Genomic DNA, 23,073 nt, shown 5'->3' on the forward strand with positions numbered 1-23,073 from the left:
CAGCATGAGCCTCTAAATCTTGTTTCCCACCTTTTTTTATTCTCACATCTAACTCAAACCACAGTGGTACAGAATTCCAAGAATTTTTGAGATAATAAAAAAAGTCAGTGGAAATCATGACTTTGATCAAAGCCTGCCCCTATTTTGCAAATAAACTTTATTTTGCCTTGATATGGAAAGATTTAAAGGAAAGGAGGAGATGGTACTACAATATATGGTGCTGATGGGATTGTTATCAAACATTTCTCAAACCCTTTGTCAGTCCAGCAGCCCACATATGTCCTCTGTGCAACACAAGATGAACTAACCACCACTTCCTTTAGTTGCCCAATAAGGAAGTGCCCAAATCAGCCTGCAGCTAGTACTTTTGCCCTGTCCCTGCCTGATGTTTTTGCAGCAGAAACTAAGAAAGAAACCAAGTCACTAACTACAAAGCTTCCCAAGGAGAACAATAGGTGCAAGGTAGGAAAAGGAGAAAGCCACAGGATTGAAAAGCAGGGAACGACAGAGGTTCCCACAGGTAGGAAAACAGCCACCTGAAACCCTGCAGAGTTCAAAAAGGGAACATTGCAGTTTTAAGCTGCATTACACAGAGCTTGAAGAAAATCAGCTCAGCAATCAAACACCTATTGATGCCCTAAGATCACAGAGGCATATTTGCACCAAACCCCATGAAGACATTTATCTCCAATAAGTTCTTCTGTAATCAGAGCCATAAAGTTTGGTATCATGCAATAGGAGAGACAATGAAAATAGGAAATAGTGAAGAGGGCTGAGTCCTTTTTTGTCATGTAAGTGATACTTGGGATGAGAAGAGTGTTATTTGGAGGGGCATTTTTCAGATCAAATGAAGAATGAGATAATCTACTTTCCTCCCTATTGCTTGAAAACAAAAATAGAGACATGCCCTATGCAGCAACTCAGAGAAACTGTCTAGAAAAGATCAGCTGTGCATAATTGGGACTGATGCTCTGTTGTGACCTTTATGCATACAGCTAATCAAAATGGAGGATTAGACCAGGACAGAATTCCAACAATTATTCTTACGGGACAGGGGATCTGAATGGTATTCCTTTGGAAAGTAGTCATTCATGAAGTCACGCCCCTTTATTGAATTTTTTTGCTGATCCATTGAGATGCAATTCTGCATCCTGCAGGGATCATCATAGGAGGTTCTCCTTGTTGACATGATGTTACCTAGTTTGGTAATGAAACATCTGGAAGAAAACAACCAAGTTCAGACAGCATCAAGGACCCTACAGTGCCCATATTGTATATCATAGTATTTCAAGCAGTACTGTTACTTCTTGCATGAAGAAAGTGGGCTGAAACATTTTTTAAAATCTGTTTTCTGGAGAGAGTTTTTTTGCTACCAAATTTATTTAATCACATATGATGCTTTCAGAAGATGACTTGCTGTAACAAAATTTGGGTTTTCAGGATCAGGATCAGATAGAAGCAATAGCAATAGCAGACTTATATACTGTTCCATAGTGCTTTTACAGCATTCTCTGAATGGTTTACAAATATCAGCATATTGCCCCCAACAATCTGGGTCCTCATTTTACTGGCCTCGGAAAGATGGAAGGCTAAGTCAACCTTGGGCCGGTCAGGATTGAACTGCTGGCAGTCGGAAGAATTAGCTTGTAATATTGCATTCTAACCACTGCACCACCAAGTCACCATAATAGATTCCATGACCAGATTCTTCTCACAATACAGGGTGGCAGTGGCAGTTTTGGATTTCTCTACAAGAACGAGCACATTTCAATTTCTAAAATTATGACTTTACTTTTGAATGCATAACCCACTTTTGTGTTTTTTCCACCACTCAAGTCCAACTTACTACATTAGTGAATTATCACTGCCTTAGTATTCCTTAGTATTTCCTATTTGTCTTGCATCCCAAAAAGCAGATTGATATTCATATGGTTGCATTCACAAACAACAGATGAAAAGTATATTTTTGTGAAACCATCCAGGTGACTCAAAACAGTGGGGTCATTCTGCATACATTAAGGGAGTCTGATAAAACCTGGAAAAATAGTTTCTGAAATGAGTTTTTAGCAATATAAGGAATTTGTTGAATCTTCCTGCCTTTATTCTTTTTTTTTTTTCCTGTTACATATTTTTCTGTTACATATTTTTTTTTCCTTTGTTGATTTTAAGATTGATATCCTACCACGGCACTTCCAGCAGTGTCGGTCATGGGTATCTAATCATCCCAACATAACTTGTTAGATCACTTGAGCTCCAAAGGATTCCAGTGTGATGTATGCTTTTAGAATATCATTGCTTTGCCTTTTCTTTGATTTCCAAGGTGGTTTTACATCACGATAAAATCAAAAGCCATAAATAATAAATTTCGTGTAGCATCAGTAGCTGCGGTCCAAAGGCAAGCCAGCAATAAAATTGAACGTACAATACCATCCTAAGAAAACAATCTAGTCTGGGAATCATATGCAGTAAAGAGAGGGAGCTCTGCAATTGGTGCATGACTATCGGCACTTGCTCCTTTGTTAAAGACCAGAACCAGAGAGTTGAGTTGCCATTATTTTCAGGTACATTTGAAGAAACAGCCTTCACATAGTTATATTTGGGTTCATTTCAAGGATGGATTTGTACAGGGCAGAACTAGCACACTGTCCTTAACAATATGGAATTAATACAGAAAGACTTTCTGGTGGAACGAACAGGCCTGTTTCCCCCCTTTTGTGTCTTTCAAATAGGGAGAGATGGCTCCCAAAGAGAAAGGGAAGGATAGGCTTTGCGGTCCTCAACAGGGATATATATATAGGGAGTCCTCGGCTTAAGACCACCATTGAGCCCAAAATTTCTGTTGCTGCCCCAGACAGTTGTTAAGTGAATCATTGAATTTGTTAAGTTAATAACAAGGTTGTTAAGTGAATCTGGTTTCCTCATTGACTTTGCTCGTCAGAAGGTCACAAAAGGGATCACGTGACCCAGGGGCACTGCAACTGTCATAAATATGAGCCACTTGCTAAGTGTCTGGATTTTGATCACATGACCATGAGAATGCTGCAACGGTCATCATTCTGAAAACAGTCATAAGTTACTTTTTTCAGTACCATTGTACCTTAGAATGGTCACACAACAAACTGTTGTAAGCCAAGGACTACCTGTATTTAGCAATAGCACTTAGACTTATATACTGCTATACAGGGCTTTACAGCCTCTCTAAGTGATTTACAGAGTCAGAGTCATATTGCCCCAACAATCTGGGTGCTCATTTTACTGATCTCAGAAGGATAGAAAGCTGGTCAGGATCAAACTACTGGCCATTGGCAGAGTTAGCCTGCAATACTGCATTCTAACCACTGTGCCACCACGGCGCATTTAAATTCTACAATGGCAGGAAATATGTGATATATTACAAAGTAAAAAAATAATTTACATAAATGAAAAGTTTGCAAAAGAGCACATTCATGGAAGCAGAGAAGAGCGTGACAATCTCTGTTCACACAACTAAACTCTGTGCTTGTACCAATAATAGATGCAACTTCATGTATTCAAATCTTGCTATCTGAATATTGGGAGTGCAATCAGTAAGAGCCAGTTGGGTCTAGTGGTTAAGGCACTAGGCTAGAAACCAGGAGACCATGAGTTCTTGTCCCACCCTAGCCATGAAAGACAACAGGGCGACTTTGGGTCAGCCACTCTCTTTCAGCCCTACCTACCTCACAGGGTTAATGTTATGAGGAAAATAGGAAAAGGAAAGTGTGTTGGATATGTTTGCCACCCTGAGTTCTTTGTAAAGGTAATAAATGCCGGATACAAATAAACAAACCCAAAGTCTTGTCTCTAACAGAAGAATCTAGGCCTTGGAAATAAAGTAACAAACAACTAATTGTTCAGTGGATAAATTGCATGCAAAAATATGATTTCAAAAGGCTCTGAAGGAGGCCAGCAAAACATCTTGCTCACATGCCTACCTTACTTACTCTTAACATCCCACTAAAAGTTTGTGTTTCCTTTTTTAACTAAAAAGAAATCAGAGGTCAGCAGTGTACTCATCTTCGGGGTATAAGAAACTTGAGAAGTAAACATGAGTCAATAACATATTTTTTTCTATTTAAAAGACACCAGACACCTCCTTAAATAAATATTAGTTTGCCCTGAAGTGGCCACCTAGCTCCCGGTTGCGTGTGGTTTTCTCTTTATTATGATTTCACAGTCTTCTGTATATGCATGTAATTAGGGAATACTTATCTATGGGTTACTTTCAATGTCTTGTAGATGACTTTGCAAAAAAAATAACATCTGAACATCTCATCTCTTGTGAGAGGTTTTAATCCCTTGCAGTCCTTTAAGGCCAGAGGGAGACTGTACCATCCTGGTTCTTATCATGTGGCTCCCTCTGGTGGTGAATGATGCAGAAATTGACCAGGCTGTGTACTGGAGGCTCTTCTGTTTCATCAAAGGACTAAAAGAAAACCCTACTGCTCACTACTTGTTTATAGTCAGAAAGATGCTGCTGTGCCTGGAACTGTGTCCCCTAAGAAGTCAGTGCTATAGTACATTCTGTTTAAACTAAAGCATTGCTTTATTTATCTCTCACATTTCTAGACCTCCTGATTCTAAAACGATTCTTGCAACTGCAAAATAAAAACTGTTGCAGAAATGTTGTGCCCAGAGGGAGGAAATCCACAAAACACCACCCCATCACCTGATGTAAAGGGGTCTGATTGCACACTAATTCAAGTCTTAAAGAGAAGCCCAGTTATTAAGGTTTATGTGGGGATCATATGACTAAGAAAGATGTTATTCTTGACCTGAATGCCAAAGTCACAAATAACCAAAACTACTTTTATTGTAGGGTCACAGTGACAGAATATTGCAACTCTGAGTATATTTCTCCTTCCCTGCCTTTCTTCCAAAGAGAACAAGGGAGGGTCCAGTCTGAGATGCTTTCTCTAATTCCATTCCTGCTCTGGGCTCAGATTTCTCTTATCTGGCTGTTGCCTTGGCTGCAGCCCTTCCTTTTTTTCCTCAGGGTTATTCTCATAGCTCATTACACGAGGAAAGGTGAAGCACCAGAGAAAGCTAGTGAGGTTTGCCTATCATTGCTCATGCCATCGTATTCCGGATCAGCTGCAGCTTTGAGGTGGTTTTCAGGGGCACTTTCTGTAGAGCACATTGCAGCATTCCACCTTCAAGGGGACTAAAACGGGGGTAACTATAAGGAGGGCCTCCCAGTCCAAGGAAGGATGCAACTGGCATACAAATTGCACCAGTGCAAAGACTTTAATGGACTCAGCTGCCACTTGTACGCCAGGCCTGAGTGGGGCATTGCAAAACATGGAAGATCCCCATAATCAGATGACCAAGGAACCCACAGCCTTGCTAGACCTGAGTTTGAATCTATTCTGCCCTATACAGACTCCCAGAGCCTGCAGCAATAGTACAAAGCTTGGACATCATCATTTGGCTTGCCGGAGGTCAAGATGAACAATTGAATCTCATCAGCATATTGATGATGACTTCTCCTAGTAGCCTCATAGATAATAAACCAGGATATGAGAATCTTGGCACCTGTGGCCCCCACAAATCACAGGCTTTGGACTCAACCTCTCACCTGACCACCCTCTTACTCTGACTGGAACCAGCTGCAGAAGAATGAGGAGATCTACCGAAACACCCTGTCACCCACTCCCATTCCCTGCCATCAATCCAGAAGATACTGTAACAGTAGAAGGATGCCATTATCTTATTTGCTAATTTAGTAGCAAGTAGCAGAGTAACCATAAGAATGGGCTGCATTTATATCTCATTACCATTTCAAGAAAATCAGGATCCCTTCCCTTTGGTCATTTGAGGATCTATAGAAGAAAATTATTTTAATTGGTACTATTGGACATGAAGTATCAAAATCCAGGTGACCGCTAGCAAGTAGTGAAGAAATACCAAGACCTCTGGTTCTGTGTTGCCATATCTAGATTTTACTAGTCCTACTCGGGGCTTCTCACTTCAGTATCTTCTTTATCAAGCAAGATGGTCTGACTGTATAATGAGAAAGTCAAACAGTCTCCTGTGTAGCTTGTTGAAGGGCCCTAACTAAGAAAGAGATTTGTTTTCAGAAACACAGTGGGATGTAATAAATGTAAGCCATGTCTGAGAATTATTTTTCTTCTAGTCATTTGTTGTACTTAGAGTCTTTCCCTTGTGGTTTCTGTTGCTCACCATGAAAAAAAGCAATTAAGAATCCAGAACACACTATTGACAAAGGATAAAACTGGGAAGGATAGAAAAAACAGAACTAAATACAAATATAGACAGGTATTTTGGTCATGGTCTGTTACATTTTCAGTGTAACCCCTGAGTTGAATCTTTGCTTCTTTTATTGTTAAAAAAAATAAAAATTATTCTCAGGTTTTCAGAATTATGCAACATTTTATATTTGCACTGGCATTTGCTTTTTATGTGCTTTTTTTAAAGTAGATTTTTCCACACCAATATGTCTTGCAAGAGTAGACTGCCTCTCCACAGTGTGTGTTCATGAACATTTATTTGTGTGCTACCCATCTCACAGGAGAGAAAAAAATGCTTTATAAATCCCATTTTACAGAGAAAGAGTGGAGAAAGTGAGGCTTCAGCAGGAGTAGATTTTCATTCAATTATTGTCAACGTCAGGAAGGTAAATGACAGAATAAAAACATCAAACATCATTCCTGTAAAGAGAAGAGACCAGAATGGCTCTGCAGATCCATGAAACTCCTTAGAAAAGCATCATTATAGTCACTCATAGATACTTTGAAAGCCTGGGAAGGATGCTCCATTTTCAACAACAGAAAAACCTCTATGCGACCTGCAGTTTGACAAGAGCAAACTCTAGTAAACTGTGGCAATGTATTCATTTTGTCTTGATTAATATTCATCAAGAGAAACCAGAAGCATCTTAGAAAACCCACTTTCATTCGAAAATCTTATAATCTCATAGAAAATCTAATAATCAGGAAAGAAAGTTCTGCCTAAGCAGAAGACGTTAAATTATATTCCAAACAGAATTTATGTCATTCCTGGCACAGAAGAGGCACTACAATAGGAGGATGTTGACTCAGCATCAGGCTAAGACTAACTGAAGTCCTAGGTAGCAACCTTCTGTAGCATTCCCAGCCCCAGCATCTTTGGAGGAACTGAACTGCAAAGGAACATTGTCTATCTCTGCTTTCTCAGATTTCGGTGAGTCTGCAAGATAGAATAGAATAGAATTCTTTATTGGCCAACTGTGATTGGACACACAAGGAATTTGTCTTTGGTGCATATGCTCTCTGTGTACATAAAGAAAAAATAAAATATATCCATCAAGAATCATAAGATACAACACTTAGTGATAGTCATAGGATACTAATAAGCAATCAAATCATACTAGGAAACAATAAAAACAATATAAGTTATAAAGATACAAGCAACATGGATATAGCCATAAGTGGGAAGAGATAGGTGCTAGTAAGGATGAGAAGAGGAATAGTAAGAAGAATAGATGCAGGTTGGGCTGACACCTTTCGTACAACTCCAAGGCTGGTTATGAGGGATCAGAACACAAGGCTGTCTTTCACTGAGGAATCTCATTGAATTTCATCCTTATCAGAATCTCCTGCATCTAGACATGGGATAAGGTTGCCGAGGTCCTTCCTCTCGCCTCTGCTAACATTTTATTCATTTAATTTGCTTATGCATTCATGCAAAAGCAACCATAGACTCCCAAGCATTTGCAGACTGGGCTACAATTGCAAGTGTAAATGAGCCTTCCTCTAAATGGGAATGATGGGAAAGCTAGCCTATTTAGCATCGCTTAACACAGTGCTGCTTGCTAAAACTGAAATGGCCTCCATCCATCCGGATCTTGCTCGATTTATTTTGTCATGCGGATCATAAACAAGATGACGAATGCAAACTGTTTGGAAAATGCTTATCATTCAAAGTATTTGCTTCATACTCACTTCAGATCTCTTGCATTCTTCCCAGCTGCCAGGGAAGCTAAAGGAATAATCAATTTGGGTGTCCAGATAAAGACCTAAACTGTCAATTTAACTTGTCCTTTCCTTTCTCCTGACTTCTACTTCTTCCATTAGATTCAAAAGCTGTCAGGAGCAAATCAAAGCTCAAAGGAAAACCTCCCAGTTCTTCATTTGCACACCTGTCTGTAACAAAATATCCCGGGTGTTAGTGATGGCTCTGGCTACAGAAAGGAAGCAGGATAGAAAGATGAATTTTCTTTATCTTTATTGTCTGAATGTTGAGCGTTCCTATGACCAAAGTCCAAAGGCAACCTGATTTAATCTGGTGACTCTTAGCACCCTCTAACTTCAGGCAGGTCTTCCCGCTGCTGTGGGCACTGGGTAGTTGCCTTAGGGCCTCCGGGGAATGAGGGCCATTTTTGATGATGTATTGGCATGTGAACGAGACCATAATCTGCCATGCTGGTCCAATGTATGATTTCACTCTGATTTCTATTCTCCCCACTACACTATACATTTGGGAGCCGTTTCAGGTGTCACAATTAGAAAGTAAATACCAGTGTCTGGTTTGATTTTCTGACAAGAAATGTGGGCCTTTTCTTGGTGTGAGAGGGTATATTCTCTTTTGGGCATCCTAATTATAGCTAGTATTTTGCTTTGTCTTTCTGAAAATGTCCTGGTGGATGTGATGAAGAGATTAACAGGAAGGGTCTTTGGACACTACTGTGTTGTAGAATTGCAGAAGATAGACCATTATGAATCATCTCCTCTTCCAACTCCCCTTTTTATGACAACCTGATTTCCTTGCTAAGAAGCTTAACTAGATATGGGAATGGAAACTCAAATTCCCTTGGATTTTGTTGGTTAGAAACAAGAGGGATATTGAACTAATGCAAGACATTCATTTTTTTCTGTGCTTTGAGCCATGTATCTGCACATTGTAACATCAAGTTAATGCATATCTCTTTGACAATATGAGATATGCATAATCTGTTGGTTTGTTTCACAGGGAACAAAAGACGGTGGATTTCCCACTGCAGTATATTTGAGCAGCATATGAGCAGGCTATAAACTTGAAAGCAAAATATTCACATTAAGCAAGTTGGAGCTCATTATGGGAAATTCCCAGAGGTCAAAGTCATTGAAAACTTCATTTTCCCAGGTTCATGGGTGTTATTGCATATAATGCAGATTCCCTGGGTACCTTTGGTGATGCTGGCTCACTGCTTAGTTCTCACCTTTTACTCTCAGTGTAAATTTCAGTGGGAGGAGAAATAAACCTATTACATAGGAGAAAAGCCTTGCCTGTGAACCTACGTGTAATAGCAGCCCAGGTAATACCAAAAAGGTGGAGCAGGAATCCTTGTAGCATTCCTGTGCCATATAGAACAGTTTTCTCCAGACTTGTGTTCTTAATTGGCATGTGCTTAATCGTAACTATGATACAATTATTTCAGTCATTTTTATTTGTAAATGTTCTGGGTTCTTTCTTTCTTTTTTTTCCAGCTCGGCCAATTTGTCTAAATTTGATTTGGATGTGGATTTTGGAGCATTCTGCAAAATGCATTCTTTTTTTAGAACTGTGGAATATCTGTGAGCTTCATGTTTCCTTGAAAGCAAAAACGTTGATGCCTGAGAATCAGCTCAGGCTCTGAGTCATAGCATTCAACCAGTAACTCGAAGATACTCTGTGGTATTATGTATTGCAGCAACCTCAGAAATAGAATTTGCTCATTAGCAAGCTTTTACATTTCCCTCTGCACCGGGAGTGTAAATTGTAAAGTAAAGTTCAGAATGCCAACATGACTGTAGAGACCAAGTCCCCCCTCCTCCCCAAATTCAAGCTGGACAAATAAATGAATAGGGATAGATCTACAGATACTTTGCCTTTTTATACTCAGAAAGCATAACATTCTGGTTTAAACTCAGCCATCCAAAGTAAACAATTAAATAAATGTTCAATTCAATGTGCCAGGTTCTGTTCTATCAGTTCTGTTCTGTTGAATTAGTGACTGGCTAGGTTCAACTGAAAAAAAACAGTGAACTCTGACAAAAGAGTTTTGACCAGTTTAAATGCAAGATTTACTTTTTATTTTGAGTCAGCTGGGTGTAAGCAGTTAAGGCTGCAGGAGACCATGAGTTCTCATCCTGCCCCAGGTCCTAAGAAAGAGATAATGGCAAACCACTTCCAAAATCTTGCTAATAAAATTGCAGAGATTACTCCAAGCAGTTGCCAGGAATCAACATTGACTCAAAGGCACAAATAAAATAAAAACGACTTACCTTTTATTTAGAAATGACATGCAATATATCTTGCAAATAGGTATTACCGTTTAAAAGGCTAGCATCTTGTAGGAACCCTAAGGGGGGGAAATGAAGAAACATTTGGTTTTTCTTTGATTTTTTGCATTATTCTCTGGTTTAATCTTTTTCAATAGCTCGTATGGAAAATAGAAAAATGTTGTTGCTATCTCATTTGTCTACCAAAACAAGGAAAGCCTGTCAAATATTCTGTTGCTCTAATTTTGGACCTGCTTTCCTCTCCCTTCTTTCCTTTGCCACACTGCAGCTCCTTTCCTTTTGACAACTTTCTCATTTTAGGGCTTTGTTCTCTTTCTAGCCTACATTGGTGCAAATCTTTTATATCTAAAATGAGATATAGTCCGACTTAAATTGTCAGTAGGGTTTTGTTTGATAGCTCATTTACCATTCCTGGTACACCACAGCTGAAATCGAATGAGGCAAACGTAAAAGAAACAGATGATGCTTATTGTAGATCCATTTTTATTTGCCCAGTTCCTGGAATCTGCTTGTTTTTCCATAGGATTTTGAGAGCAACCATTTCATTCTAGCAGAATTCAGAACTGGGAACCAGATGTATAGGAGTGTTGACTCTCTTTGGGTCTGCGTATTTGTAAAAAAAATAATGCTGGGTGCTGTGCTTTGTCTTTTCCCAGGAGCAGGAATGGTGGTGGATTGGGAACAAGAAACCGGACTTCTCATGACTTCCGGAGATGTGCGCATCATCCGAATCTGGGATACAGATCGAGAAATGAAAGTGCAGGTAACCCCAGTATCTCTTACTAATCAAAACAGTTTGTGGCCTGTTTTCAGTACCATAAAAGAGGGAGAAGTATGTGAAGTGAAGCTGTTCCATGTTACCTGTTCAATATGAGTATAATAGAGCTGGTAGGGTGTTTTTTGTTTGTTTGTTTTGTTTTTTGCTTTAATTTATATGCCGCCTTTCTCCGGAGACTCAGGGCGGCTTACAATGCGTTAAGCAATAGCCTTCATACTTTTGTATATTTATACAAAGTCAGTTTATTGCCCCCACAATCTGGATCCTCATTTCACCTACCTTTGAAAGGATGGAAGGCTGAGTCAACCTTGAGCCTGGTGAGATTTGAACTTGCAGAAATTGCAAGCAGCAGATGTTAATCTGTTAATAACAGTGCTTTAGTCCACTGTACTACAGGCTCTGGTTAGAGAGCCTGGTTAGAGAGCCTGTAGTACTGTAGTTCCCAAGTTAGATTTGGGAAGTTATGGGAATGGGACGTATGTATCTGGTTGATGTGCCTGTGGTGACCAACCTCAGACAATTATGACCTCTACTTGGTGAAGGCAGTGCTTCTTGAAACAGCATCACTGCCTGTGTGCATTGAGTGTACATGGGCAAGAAGCAAATACTCTTTCACGTACAGCACATCCAGCCACAGGGGATTTGTTTGTTTGTTTGTTTGTTTGTTTGTTTACTTATTTATTGAAATGATATCTCCACCTATTCGCACATGGTGACTCAAGGCGGCTTACAGTATATAATGTGGGTCTTGGCCTGCCTACTAGCAGCTGTTACTAGTCTAAGGATTTCTTTCTTTATCATTGGCCCCTGGAGCACCACACCACCTCCCTTCTAACCGAGCATGCTCAGAGACTGCAAAACATGGGAAGGTCAGCAAGGGGAGGATTGGTGAGCCTCTGCCCATTGATGGGATGCCTAGGCAGAGAAACACACTTAAGAAGCCAATCCAGTCATTTTGCAGCAATATTCTAACCAATTGCGCAGATCCTGTCAACTGGGCTAAGCTCCTCCTCCTCCTCCTCACCATGGCTATACCTCACTCTGAAACCACACATACAAACCCCACATTTATTTTTGCCATTCTTCATCATTGTTTTCGGAATTAGAAATGCCAGTAAGCAGCAAGAAGGGCCAGGTGTACTAACTGGTGCGCTTTCCTGACACACAACACATTTTTGGAGGAGCTTTTATCCAGAAATTGCCCTACATGGTAATTATCATCTCCCTCGCCTTTCCTACACCTGTTTAGAGCTTTCCACAAATCAATATTTTTCTTGTATCTGCAGCCTGAAGAGCCAATTCTACCACAAACGGAGTTGCTCTGCGCTTCTTGTTATAGGCACCAAGAATAGGAAAGAAATGTATCCATTCCAATATTCTTGATATTTCCTTATCCACACTATCCTATTCCTCACTCTTGCAAAAAGTAGACCTGTTTACATCAATTGCCATAAAACCAAATCTTTTCTTCAGATATACACATTTCTGTATAAGCTACTGCGAGAAATAAACTGTAGTCACTTTTAAATAATATTTTTATTAAAGTTTACAAATACTTATTTGCTGTTGTATACCATTCAGAAGCATCTCTTGTGAGATGGGTGACTATATAAATATGATTGATAAATAAATAAAATATAAAAATGAATACAAACCAGGAATAATAAAAAAAAAGAAAAAGTGCAGTGAAAAAGAAAAATATATAATAAAAAATAAAACTGTATAAAGAAATTACTCCTTTCTTCTTCCAGATAAGTACAAATAACATTAGTAATTTATCATGTTCTCTGATATTTCAGTAAAATATTTATTCTTCCCATATCTCATGTCATATTAATAGATGAATTATAGTCTTGTCATTCTAACCAGCAGAAGTTTATTAAGAGCTATAATAGCATGTATAACATGAATATTATCCATGCATAATAACATGTATATTTTAACCTTAATCAAATAAATCCACTTTATATTCCTTCTGTTAACTTTAAAAAAGTTGATCTTTAATCCCTTCGAATAATGTCCCACAAGTAGGGATTCTAGGCTGATCCCTCTTTTAACTCTTCTCCCAGGTTCTGGTCACAACGTTCTAGTTACCTTTTTGCTGTTAATCCAAAAATAAAAATAAAAAATCTTTGTAAACTCCTTAAATGTGCATGAAGCATTTTCCAATCAAGGATAGAAGGGAACTCACCCACTGTAATGAAACTTGCTCTTTTGAAGGACCTTAACAATCAAAAAACCATTAACAAACAATTTCCTAAGGTCGTCAAGAGAGGAAGTATCTGTTTGAAGACTGCAGCTTAGGCAAGATGACCTTCCCACAGTCCTCAAACTCTAAAGCCCAAACTGTCGACCACTATCTTATGATCTCCTCATGGGGAATCTCTGAATGGAGCAGGGGTCTCCAACCTTGGCAACTTTAAAACTTGTGGACTTCAACAAAGTGCAAAGCTGGCTGAGAAACTCTGGGAGTTGAAGTCCACAAGTCTTAAAGTTGCCAAGGTTGGAGACCCCTGGAATGGAGCATTTGTGGGCAGTTCTTGCTCCAGAGAGGAATTCCAAGGAGTTGGAATTCTCCTTTACTGGATGGTCTTTGTGTCACTTTCCAAAGAACCATCTTCAGTCCACTGTTGCTTCCTGGAGATCTGCCAGAAAAATAAAGTGTGATCTCCGAAGGTTTTGGAAATTAATTCTGTCTGGCTGATAGTAATTACAACACTTTGACCCAGCAATGCAATTCAACTAAGACCATGCTAATTTTAATTATTTTCAAATAGAATTTAATCTTTGTAAATTAGAGAACATCAGAAATCAGGACAGATGAAAATATTTTAAATGAGGGTGATTATTAATTATACAAAAGGCTTCCAACAGTGCTTCATAAACTCAAACCTGAATCATTCAGCAGCATCTGGCATAGCAGAACTGTAGAAATCAAATGTGGAAATGTTGGTACCTGTTGCTAACCCCACAGATTTATATACATAAAATGTGGGTACTATTTTTTCAGGCTATCCATTATGATGACCATGAAAAAAGATAACATCCTTCATCATTTAGGTCATTGGTTTATCTTTTTAGTGCCTATTAAATCTTATTTGAATTATTCCATACCTCAGCTGATTTATCAGATGTTTTGCTAAGGGTTGTGATCTGCATCTACAAAGTAAGTAGATAGATTAACAGATTAACAGAGTTGGAAGGGACCTTATAGGTCATCTAGTCCAACCCCCCCCCCCCCCCGCTCAAGCAGGAGACCCTATACCATTTCTGACAAATGGCAGTCCAGTCTTTTCTCCCACAGCTTCCAAAGGCTCCCACAACTTCCAAAGGCAAGCTGTTCCATTGGTTGATTGTTCTCACTGTCAGAAAGTTCCTTTTCATTTCTAGGCTGAATCTCTCCTTGGTCAATTTCCATCCATTATTCCTTGTTTGGCCTTCAGGTGCTTTGGAAAACAGCTTGACCCCCTCCTCTCTGGCAGCCTCTCAAATATTGGACAACTGCTATCATGTCTCCCTTGGTCCTTCTCTTCACTAGACTAGCCATGCCCAGTTCATGTAACCGTTCTTCATATGTTTTAGCCTCCAGTCCCCTAATCATCCTGGTTGCTCTCCTCTGCACTTTTTCTAGAGCCTCAACATCTTTTTTATAGACTAAAACTGGATGCAGTACTCTAGGTGTGGTCTTACTAAGGATTTTTGGAATGGTATTAGTACCTCACTTGATCTTGATTGTATCCCTCTGTTTTGCCCCAGAAGCTAACAGGAACTAGCACAGCTGCATGGTTAAACCAGAACAGACCATAGTTAAGAATCTTCTTGTTCCTGAGTAACTCACTGCCCAGATTGTGGGATGAGAAAATTATTCCTGTTGGCTTCTGATTTTTGCTGAACTGGCAATGCAATCCCAGTAAGTTCCTTTCTTTCTGCAAAGCCAAAGCTCAACAGAGAATAAACCTTTGCGTCTCCTCATCTGGTAAATTATACACTAATAGGAAAAATAAAGAACAGTTGCCTAGAGTAGCCTCACGGCAAGATAGGCAGCATATAAATTTAACAAGTAAATAAAGCACCAGCGCCCCATTGGTCACTCCCAGTTTAGGCCACTGCCATATAAGATCCGCTTAGAAGATGCTGCTTTTCTTCATGATTTCTGTTATAGAAAATTTTATCTTTCTCTCTCCCCCTCACGGCACTGACAGATAGTTGTCAAATGCTGTCTACATATAAGAACATATATTTGAGTCGTGAATCCATATTAGCTATAGCAGGTGAAGAATGGAGTGGATAGCAGACTATAGCAGTGAGCCCCTCACCACTCGGCAATGTTATTTTCCATGTAACCTACACATTTGCTGACTCACCTAGGTATTTCTTCCTGTATCACCTTTGGACCAGTTGCTTAACATGGCATGTTCTGGATAGGATTCTAATCTGGACTGCAATCTGGAATGAGGGTGTTTCATAAAGAGCACTACAGTTACTTCCCAATACCCTGAGAGGAGGTATTGGGGAGGGGGGCGGGGGTGTCTCTTAATTTGGAAGTCAGAGCCCTTGTCCTGCAAGAAGCCCTCTATGCAACTCTAGCATCTCAGTTGAAACCTGGCCGTTCCTTGATAGTTGTCTCCAGCAAACTGTTAAATAATTTTTAATTGAGTAAATACAGACATAGCCGTGATTAAAAATAGAAAGGAGGTATTAAATTCGCTAAGCACCATTCTGCAGAGCTGAGTCTGACTATTGCTCAGTTCTACGGCTGCTTAACTCTACCTTGTTTTCTTTCTTAACAGCTGTGCTCTTATTATTCCAAGCAAATCTTTTGTCTGTAGTGGGGAAAAAAATGCTCCAGCTTTAGATTAACATTAACATTGTTGAGTGTCTTTCCAACAATATCCCAGCTTTGCTCTTTGCATTTATTACCTTTCAAAGGTATTCTTTAAAAAAGAAAAAAAAAAACCATAGCCCTGACTTTCTGTGTAAGTCATTTTCTGCAGAACGGCAACATATGAAGCTCAGATTCCTCTAGCAGCCCATTAAGGCTTCCAGGTTCTCCTCTGCCCTTAAACATGGCCTTGCACCTGTTTTTTAATTACCTTTTTATTTAAAGCATTCCTCATAAAAGCAGGAAGAACATCCTTGCCTGGAAGAAGTCATAAAGCATTATAAAAACTACCCACTCCAAAGTTAGGAGCTTGACAGAGGGAAGCAAAACATTTTTTGGGAAAGTCCTTTTTTTTCTTTCTGGAGGAAATAAGGGGCTTTGGAGCTCAATATCCTTTATAGACTCCTGTAATCTTGTAAAATGCCATGCAGTCATGGTGAAATAAAAAAAAAGTTAGCAGCGGAGAAAATTCTCTTTGGAGGGCTATCATTGTAAGTGAGTCACCTTAGCAGGTCATCAATCACTCTTTAAGGCTCAAGAAATAGTGACTATCAAAGAGGCTTATTTCTTGGATACTCAGGTCCTTGTTTCAGGACTGATACCTTCCTGTAAGATGCTCCATCTACTCTTCCATTGTGGTTGGGTTTCCTTCTTATGCCACTTTGCTGTCAGCATTGAGCAAGTGTAGAGTTATTCTCTGAGAAAAGTGCTTTAAATTGCCTTTAACTTTCTGTATAACTGCTGTGGAGCAAAACTGAGTGGGAAAAAAGGGACATCTCCGAGACATTTATTTGACTTACAAGATTTTTTATTAAACTCACCCCTTTGAAATGAAGAGCTGTTTCCCCTATTTGTTGCAAGGCAGGACTGGGTCGGTGGATGTGTTGAGCCACTGTCTGAATACAACATATGAAGAAACTGATGGACTCTGAAGTCCTCTCACATATATTAAAGTCCTTTTTGGACATAAGTGCCTCAAAACAAAAATGAGAGTCAATCTAACTTTCACAATTTTCTGCATGATTGTATATCGGAAGTCACCCCAATGTCTTTTTCAGAACAAACACCACAGGTTACAAAGTAATTTGTGGAATACCCCTGCAGCATCTTTTGATTTTCTTTTGTTATGCTGTGCTTTAATGTTGCCCACATCTGAATTACAACAGCACTTGTCGTTTGCTTCTGGAAAAGAGGCCAACAGCAATAACTTGGTAAACTGCACTAAGGTAAAATAACACGGCTCATAAAAACCAAAAGAGTCCCACAGCACTAAGATGCTTGTTATGTTATGGCATGTACTTCAGGGGAAAATAGTTGAATGCTCCTGTTGTTGAACTCTTTTACTGTCTCCAGTGGAAGTGGGTAACAAATTACCTTTCCGATTAAAAATTGCTCAAGACAAATGCATACTTAAGTAACAAAGGCACATGACACAAATAACAAGAAAAATAATTGTGCAATCAATCAGCATAAATAAATTTGGAAAGTTATAATAAAGGAGAAAGATGTTATTAATCAGCAAAAGGACAATAATGGGGAAGCTTGATTGTACAGGTACTATTAAACCCATAACAGCCACTCAGAACCACGAAGGCCAGATTCTGAGTCTTTTTAATCAGATTTACTGTATTAAAAGGTGGAATAGGTTGCAGAATCTAGAAACTGGATACATGTATTTGTGTGTATGTAACTTTCACAAGTCCTTGCCTAGGCCTAAAAACCATCTTTTTCATTGAATCTTCAGGCCTGCCACCTCCAGCTTTCTTGACAAGGTTTTTTGGAAGTGGTTTGCCAACTCCTTCCTAGAATTGAGAGAAAGTGGCTGGTCCATGGTCACCCAACTGGCTTTGTATCTATGGCGAGACTAGAACTCACAGTCTCCTGGTCTCTAGCCTGATACCTGTAGATGTTCCAGCCTTATAATGTTTTTCAAACCACTTTTTTTTTCAAAATTCTGAGAAATCTATAATATGGGTACTTTCCTCTCCCCCAAAAAGGCCATATCTAGGGTGACCTGTCCATGTTGCTTAATTAAACAGTCATCTAGGGCCCCAAGTTAAATAGCGCATCAGATGTTAAAGAATTTTTTTTTTTAATTTTTGAAAACAAAATCTTCTCCCTAGATCTGCTGTTAGATTTGGGATTGCTGAATTAAGGGATTTCAGGGTGGTAAAGGGGGAGTTGTGTGATTTATCTAGAACATTAGTTTCTGGAACATCCCCTGTGGCAGGGATGAACAAAACTTTTGGACCTTAGGGCCACGTGTGACACTAGCCAGTAACTTTAATTTGATGTATATTTGCAGGTGTACACTAGAGATTCCAGGGGCATTTATTGCAGCAAGACAAACTAACAGAATCTTGAATCATAGACAATCTTATCTTGTCTATGTCTCTCTCTTTGTCCTATCCTAACTAAACAAACTCAAGGTTGGGTTATTTTTATTTTTTTCCCCTCTTTCTCAGCACTATAATATTTTCTACAAAATAATTATTTCCTCCCCTATTAAGTGCAGACTTGCTCATACCTTTCCTATCCCCAGATCAGCTCTTAATTCCTTTATAGCTACCATCAATTAGCAATGCGGAAAACATGGGTTTTTTCATGTTTCATGTTTAGGATTGCTAAAGTGAGCTTAAATCTACAAATACATAAACACACAGAGTGATAGCTGTCTAGCATGGTGAAGTTTGTATGGGAGAAGGCCCTCCTTAAGAAAGGCAAATTGAGCATTCTCAAGGATCAGCAGACTCAGCCAGATGCTGGGCATGTCCATGATACAATTACTGGATAAAACTTGGGATCTATCATTGTCTGGCTGTTGCAAATGTCAGTAATAATAATGAAAACAGGTCCAACTTACTGTGGTGGCCATTATATATAGGAAAATCTTTAGATCAAATTGGCTCATCTTTACCCTGTGTCATACCATGGTTGTGCATTTGTTTATAAAATTCCACCACAATTGATAAGATATGAGGGCAATATGAGAATCCTCCTGTGAATGCCGAAGATTTATATTGTGCTCCATGTGGGTATTAGGTGGAGTGACTTGGGATGGTCTCCAAATGGTACTATTAACATATAGAAAATACGTTTTTAGAAAAGATGTTCTGGCATATGTTTGAGAACGGCAAAAGTAAAAAAGTCATACAGAGTAGTACACTGAGTTTTTTTTAGGTTAGCTCCTGAATGCCATTGCTTCTCTCCCCCCCCTCTCTCTCTCTCCCTCCCTCCCTCCCTCCCTCCCTCTCCCTCTCCCTCTCCCTCTCCCCCCCCCCACTCCCTAGATATATATGGGAAATTACTTTTTCTTGACATTGTATCAGTATCAAATCACTCAGTTTAAAATATTGGACCAAACTGCACATACATACATACCCACAAGTATAAAGTAAAACAAGTACTGTTTTAGTGACATGGCATCTGGGCTGAATTAGTCTAATATGCTCTGTGGGTTGCCTTCTAAAATAATTTGGAAACATCAACTGGTGCAAATTATTGACCACTTTATTGTTTTAAGTGCCTGAAATATTTGACATACATATTTTACAAATTCCACTGGTTGCATTTCAAGACCCAAGCAGAATGCATGTATTGACCTTTAAAGTTATAAACAGCCTAGGTCTGAATGGTTCGAAGAATTGCCATCACCTATTAGTGTATCCACACAGAAAGATTAATATCTGAGGCCCTAATGTTGCATTACAGTAACTGGTACAATATTGTACCATTAATAAGAACAATTACATTAGCAGTAATCCCTCATGTGTGGATTCTATCCCACTCAAGATTTGTCAAGCTTGAAATGGGAGATAAATCCTATATTATGCTCTGCCTCTTTTTAAAATATTTTCATCATGATGCTATATTTATGACATTGTTTAGCTGTGATTTTTTTTAATTATCTTCTGTGAATTTGCATGTTTGCATCTGCTTTAAGAGACAGCCTATGCTTTTTGAACTAAATAAAATATATGGCCAGCATGTTTTCAGTTTTGAATTGCTATTTTAATGTTTTAGGATATTCCCACGGGGGCTGACAGCTGTGTCACCAGTCTGTCCTGTGATTCTCATCGTTCGCTTATTGTAGCAGGGCTTGGAGATGGCTCCATTCGGGTTTATGACCGACGGATGGCTCTGAGTGAATGGTAAGACAGTCACCTCATTCCTTCCATCAACAAGGGAACTTTGTTCTGAGTCTACTGGTGGGCTGAGGGGCTAGGCATGAAGTAGGAGCACTTGCTACAGCAGTGTTCCACAGGTTACCATCAGTTGGAAAGATTATTTTCCTCTTCGCCCTTTCCATATACATCTTAAGCTTGAATGAATTTTAAACAACATACAGTAGGCCTTCCTGTAGGATGGATGGATGGATGGATGGATGGATGGATGGATGGATGGATGGATGGATGGAAGGGAGAGAGGAAAAGGAAGGAAGGAAGGAAGGAAGGAAGGAAGGAAGGAAGGAAGGAAGGAAAGAAGGAAGGAGAAACAAATGCTATGAGTGCAGTTTTTTTAACAAAAATCTTTTTGTCACCATAATTAATTTTGTCACCAATGTTATGTGAATTTTGCCTGAAATAAACATGAAATAAATTACTGCTGGCATTAAATGACAGATAAGCTCCTATTACTTTATTGTGCAAGGCAGGGTTTAAATCACATACACACAGGGCACAGTCTCTGCCTATCTTTTCTCCTGATTTTCTCTTTTGTTGCACCTATCAAGCCCAATACATAGCCTGCTGAAATGAGCAACTGAAGGAAGAGGGGTACCTTAATGTGCCAGCTCTCCTTCAGTGGCTTATAACTTCACTTCCATGGTCAAGCCATCCCAGGAAGCAGATGGTTCTCCTTGTAAGCAGCTTCAGGTTTTTCTCCAGCATCTTATTTTCAGAATTTCTCCTTTTCACTTGTAGCCGTGTGATGACCTATCGAGAGCATACAGCTTGGGTGGTGAAGGCATATTTGCAGAAACATCCTGAAGGCAACATCATGAGTGTCAGGTAAAAAAAAAAAATGGAGTAAATGAAAAGGAACAAGAACCTCTGAATATTTATGTGACATTTTCCTGGTAAAACATTACTTTGGGCACTCTTGTTTGAAAAGCTGTCTCCAGTATTTAAACAGCAATGAGATTTGAGCTCTTTATGTTGACATTTCTATCCACCAATTAACTCGTGATTCGAACCTGGAGTGGCAAAAGGAAAGCCTTGTTCCTGAGGGCAATGTTTTTTTGAAGATTGGTTAGAACAAACTCTGCTCACAGTAATTGACAAAATTGTACAGCTCTGCAGCTAATTATTAGTCTTATTTAAGATTAGAGAGCCAAATTACAGGTAGCCCTCAACTTAAAACCACAATTGAGCCCAAAATTTCTGTTGCTAAGTGAGACAGTTGTTAAGTGGGTTTTACCCCATTTGACAGCCTTTCTTGCCACAGTTGTTAAGTGAATTGCTGGAGTTGTTGTTGTAGTAAGATGGTGGTTAAATGAATCTGGCTTCCCCATTGCCTGTCAAAAAGTTGCAAAAGGTGACCACGTGACCCCAGGACACTGCATCTGTCATAAATATGAGTCGGTCAAGTTTCCAAATTTTGATTATGTGACCATGGGGATGCTGCAACGGTCATAAGTGTGGAAAACAATCCTGAGTCACTTTTTCCAGTGCTGTTGTAACTTTGACCGGTCACTAAATGAAATGTTGTAAGTCAAGAACTAGCTGTATACAGGGAGGACAGCAATATTTGTAAGAGGGAGCATCTAAATCCAAGAGAAAAGACTTTCCAGTTGAACCTTTGGACTCCCACAGGACAGAAACATGAGTATTGCAATTGATAAATGTGGAAATGGGGCCCAGTTTTTGGCCTGCTTTCTTTATCTTTAGGAATAAAGGATGAGGAAGAAATCTGAGCTGACAGCTCTCATTTTGAAAACTGTAAAAGGGATAATCCTCCACTTCGGATTTTTTTTCTGATGCTGAAGCAAAAGGGAAGAATTGGGTAACTAGCCAAAAGAAGTAATTTGTTCATTAGATCTGTAACTTCCCTTTCTTTCAAGAACCAAGGCAACAGACTGAGTTCTTTCTCCAATGGTTTTTCCCCCCTAAAAGTAACCTAACTGTGAGGTAGGTTGGATTGACAGAGATGTCTGCCAGTTGACCTTCCATGGCAGAATGTGGCCTTGAACCTCATTCCTAGTCCTTTATCTTAACTACTAGCTCACATTGGCACTCACAAATCTTTTGGTAGCAAGAAAGGAAACTAAAAAAAGAAACAGTGGGAAAGATTTCATTGCATGTTCTGAGCTTATAGCTATGTGAAATTATTTCCCCATCTAGCAAATTTTTGTGCATAAATCCATTTCTTATTCTCAATAAATGTGATGTGAGAGCACACACTATTAAGTGCTCCATTCATGGAACAGCAGAATATAAATTATTGCCTCTATATTGCCATTTGTCTTTTTAGAGAGGTTCTTTGGGTTAAGAAAGCATATAAATTCTCTGTGATGTAATACTTCGTCACAACTGCTATTGGGCAGCAAATTCTGTCATCTTTATTTTCCCTAGGAATGAAGTAAAGTACTTTAATTTGCAGGATGTGAAGCTCTGTGTAATTGTTTCTTTTTTAGGAATATAATTTTATTAAGAATTTTGATTATGATAGTAAAAACTAATATGAACTAAACTTCCAGAAAGAGATAAGAATAGAAAAAAATAATAAAAACTGCAGGAAAAAGAAAGAAATAAGTAAAAGAAAAGAATGTAATAAAAAGAAAGGACATATACAATCGAACCTCTGGTCACGACCATAATTCGTTCCATAACTTTGGTCGCAAACCGATTTGGTTGTGACCTAAACTAATTTTGGAAATTTGGCACTTACAAAAAAATGCATGGAAGGGGAAATCGGCCATGCCAAAGAAATTATGAATTTTTTGGTCGGAACCCAATTTGGTTGTGGTCAGAAGCGTTTGTGATCAGAGGTTCTACTGTATAAAGAAGTGACTTCTAACCTTCATCACAATAAGTATTAAAAAAAATAATAACTCTTCACACTCTATAAGGTTACAAATAGATATCTCTTCATCCCATATCCCATCCCTTAATAAGAAAATCCATGAAGCTTCA

The 23,073-nt window shown here is 39.0% G+C and overlaps 1 protein-coding gene across 2 annotated transcripts in view; it reads left to right on the top strand.

Moving 5' to 3' along the window:
* The window catches only part of RPTOR (regulatory associated protein of MTOR complex 1), a 423,325-nt gene that overhangs the window by 387,049 nt on the left and 13,203 nt on the right, over positions 1–23,073 (top strand). For both annotated transcript variants that reach the window (XM_070937688.1, XM_070937689.1), the window contains 3 exons: positions 10,937–11,043; positions 19,964–20,091; positions 20,863–20,949. In XM_070937688.1, coding sequence (XP_070793789.1) covers positions 10,937–11,043; positions 19,964–20,091; positions 20,863–20,949 — 322 coding nt within the window. The remainder of the gene's footprint in view (positions 1–10,936; positions 11,044–19,963; positions 20,092–20,862; positions 20,950–23,073) is intronic.

Source organism: Pituophis catenifer, unplaced genomic scaffold (assembly GCF_029215685.1).
Source record: "Pituophis catenifer annectens isolate HBS135680 unplaced genomic scaffold, rPitCat1.0.hap2 SCAF_2, whole genome shotgun sequence".
Classification (NCBI taxonomy): Eukaryota; Metazoa; Chordata; class Lepidosauria; order Squamata; family Colubridae; genus Pituophis; species Pituophis catenifer.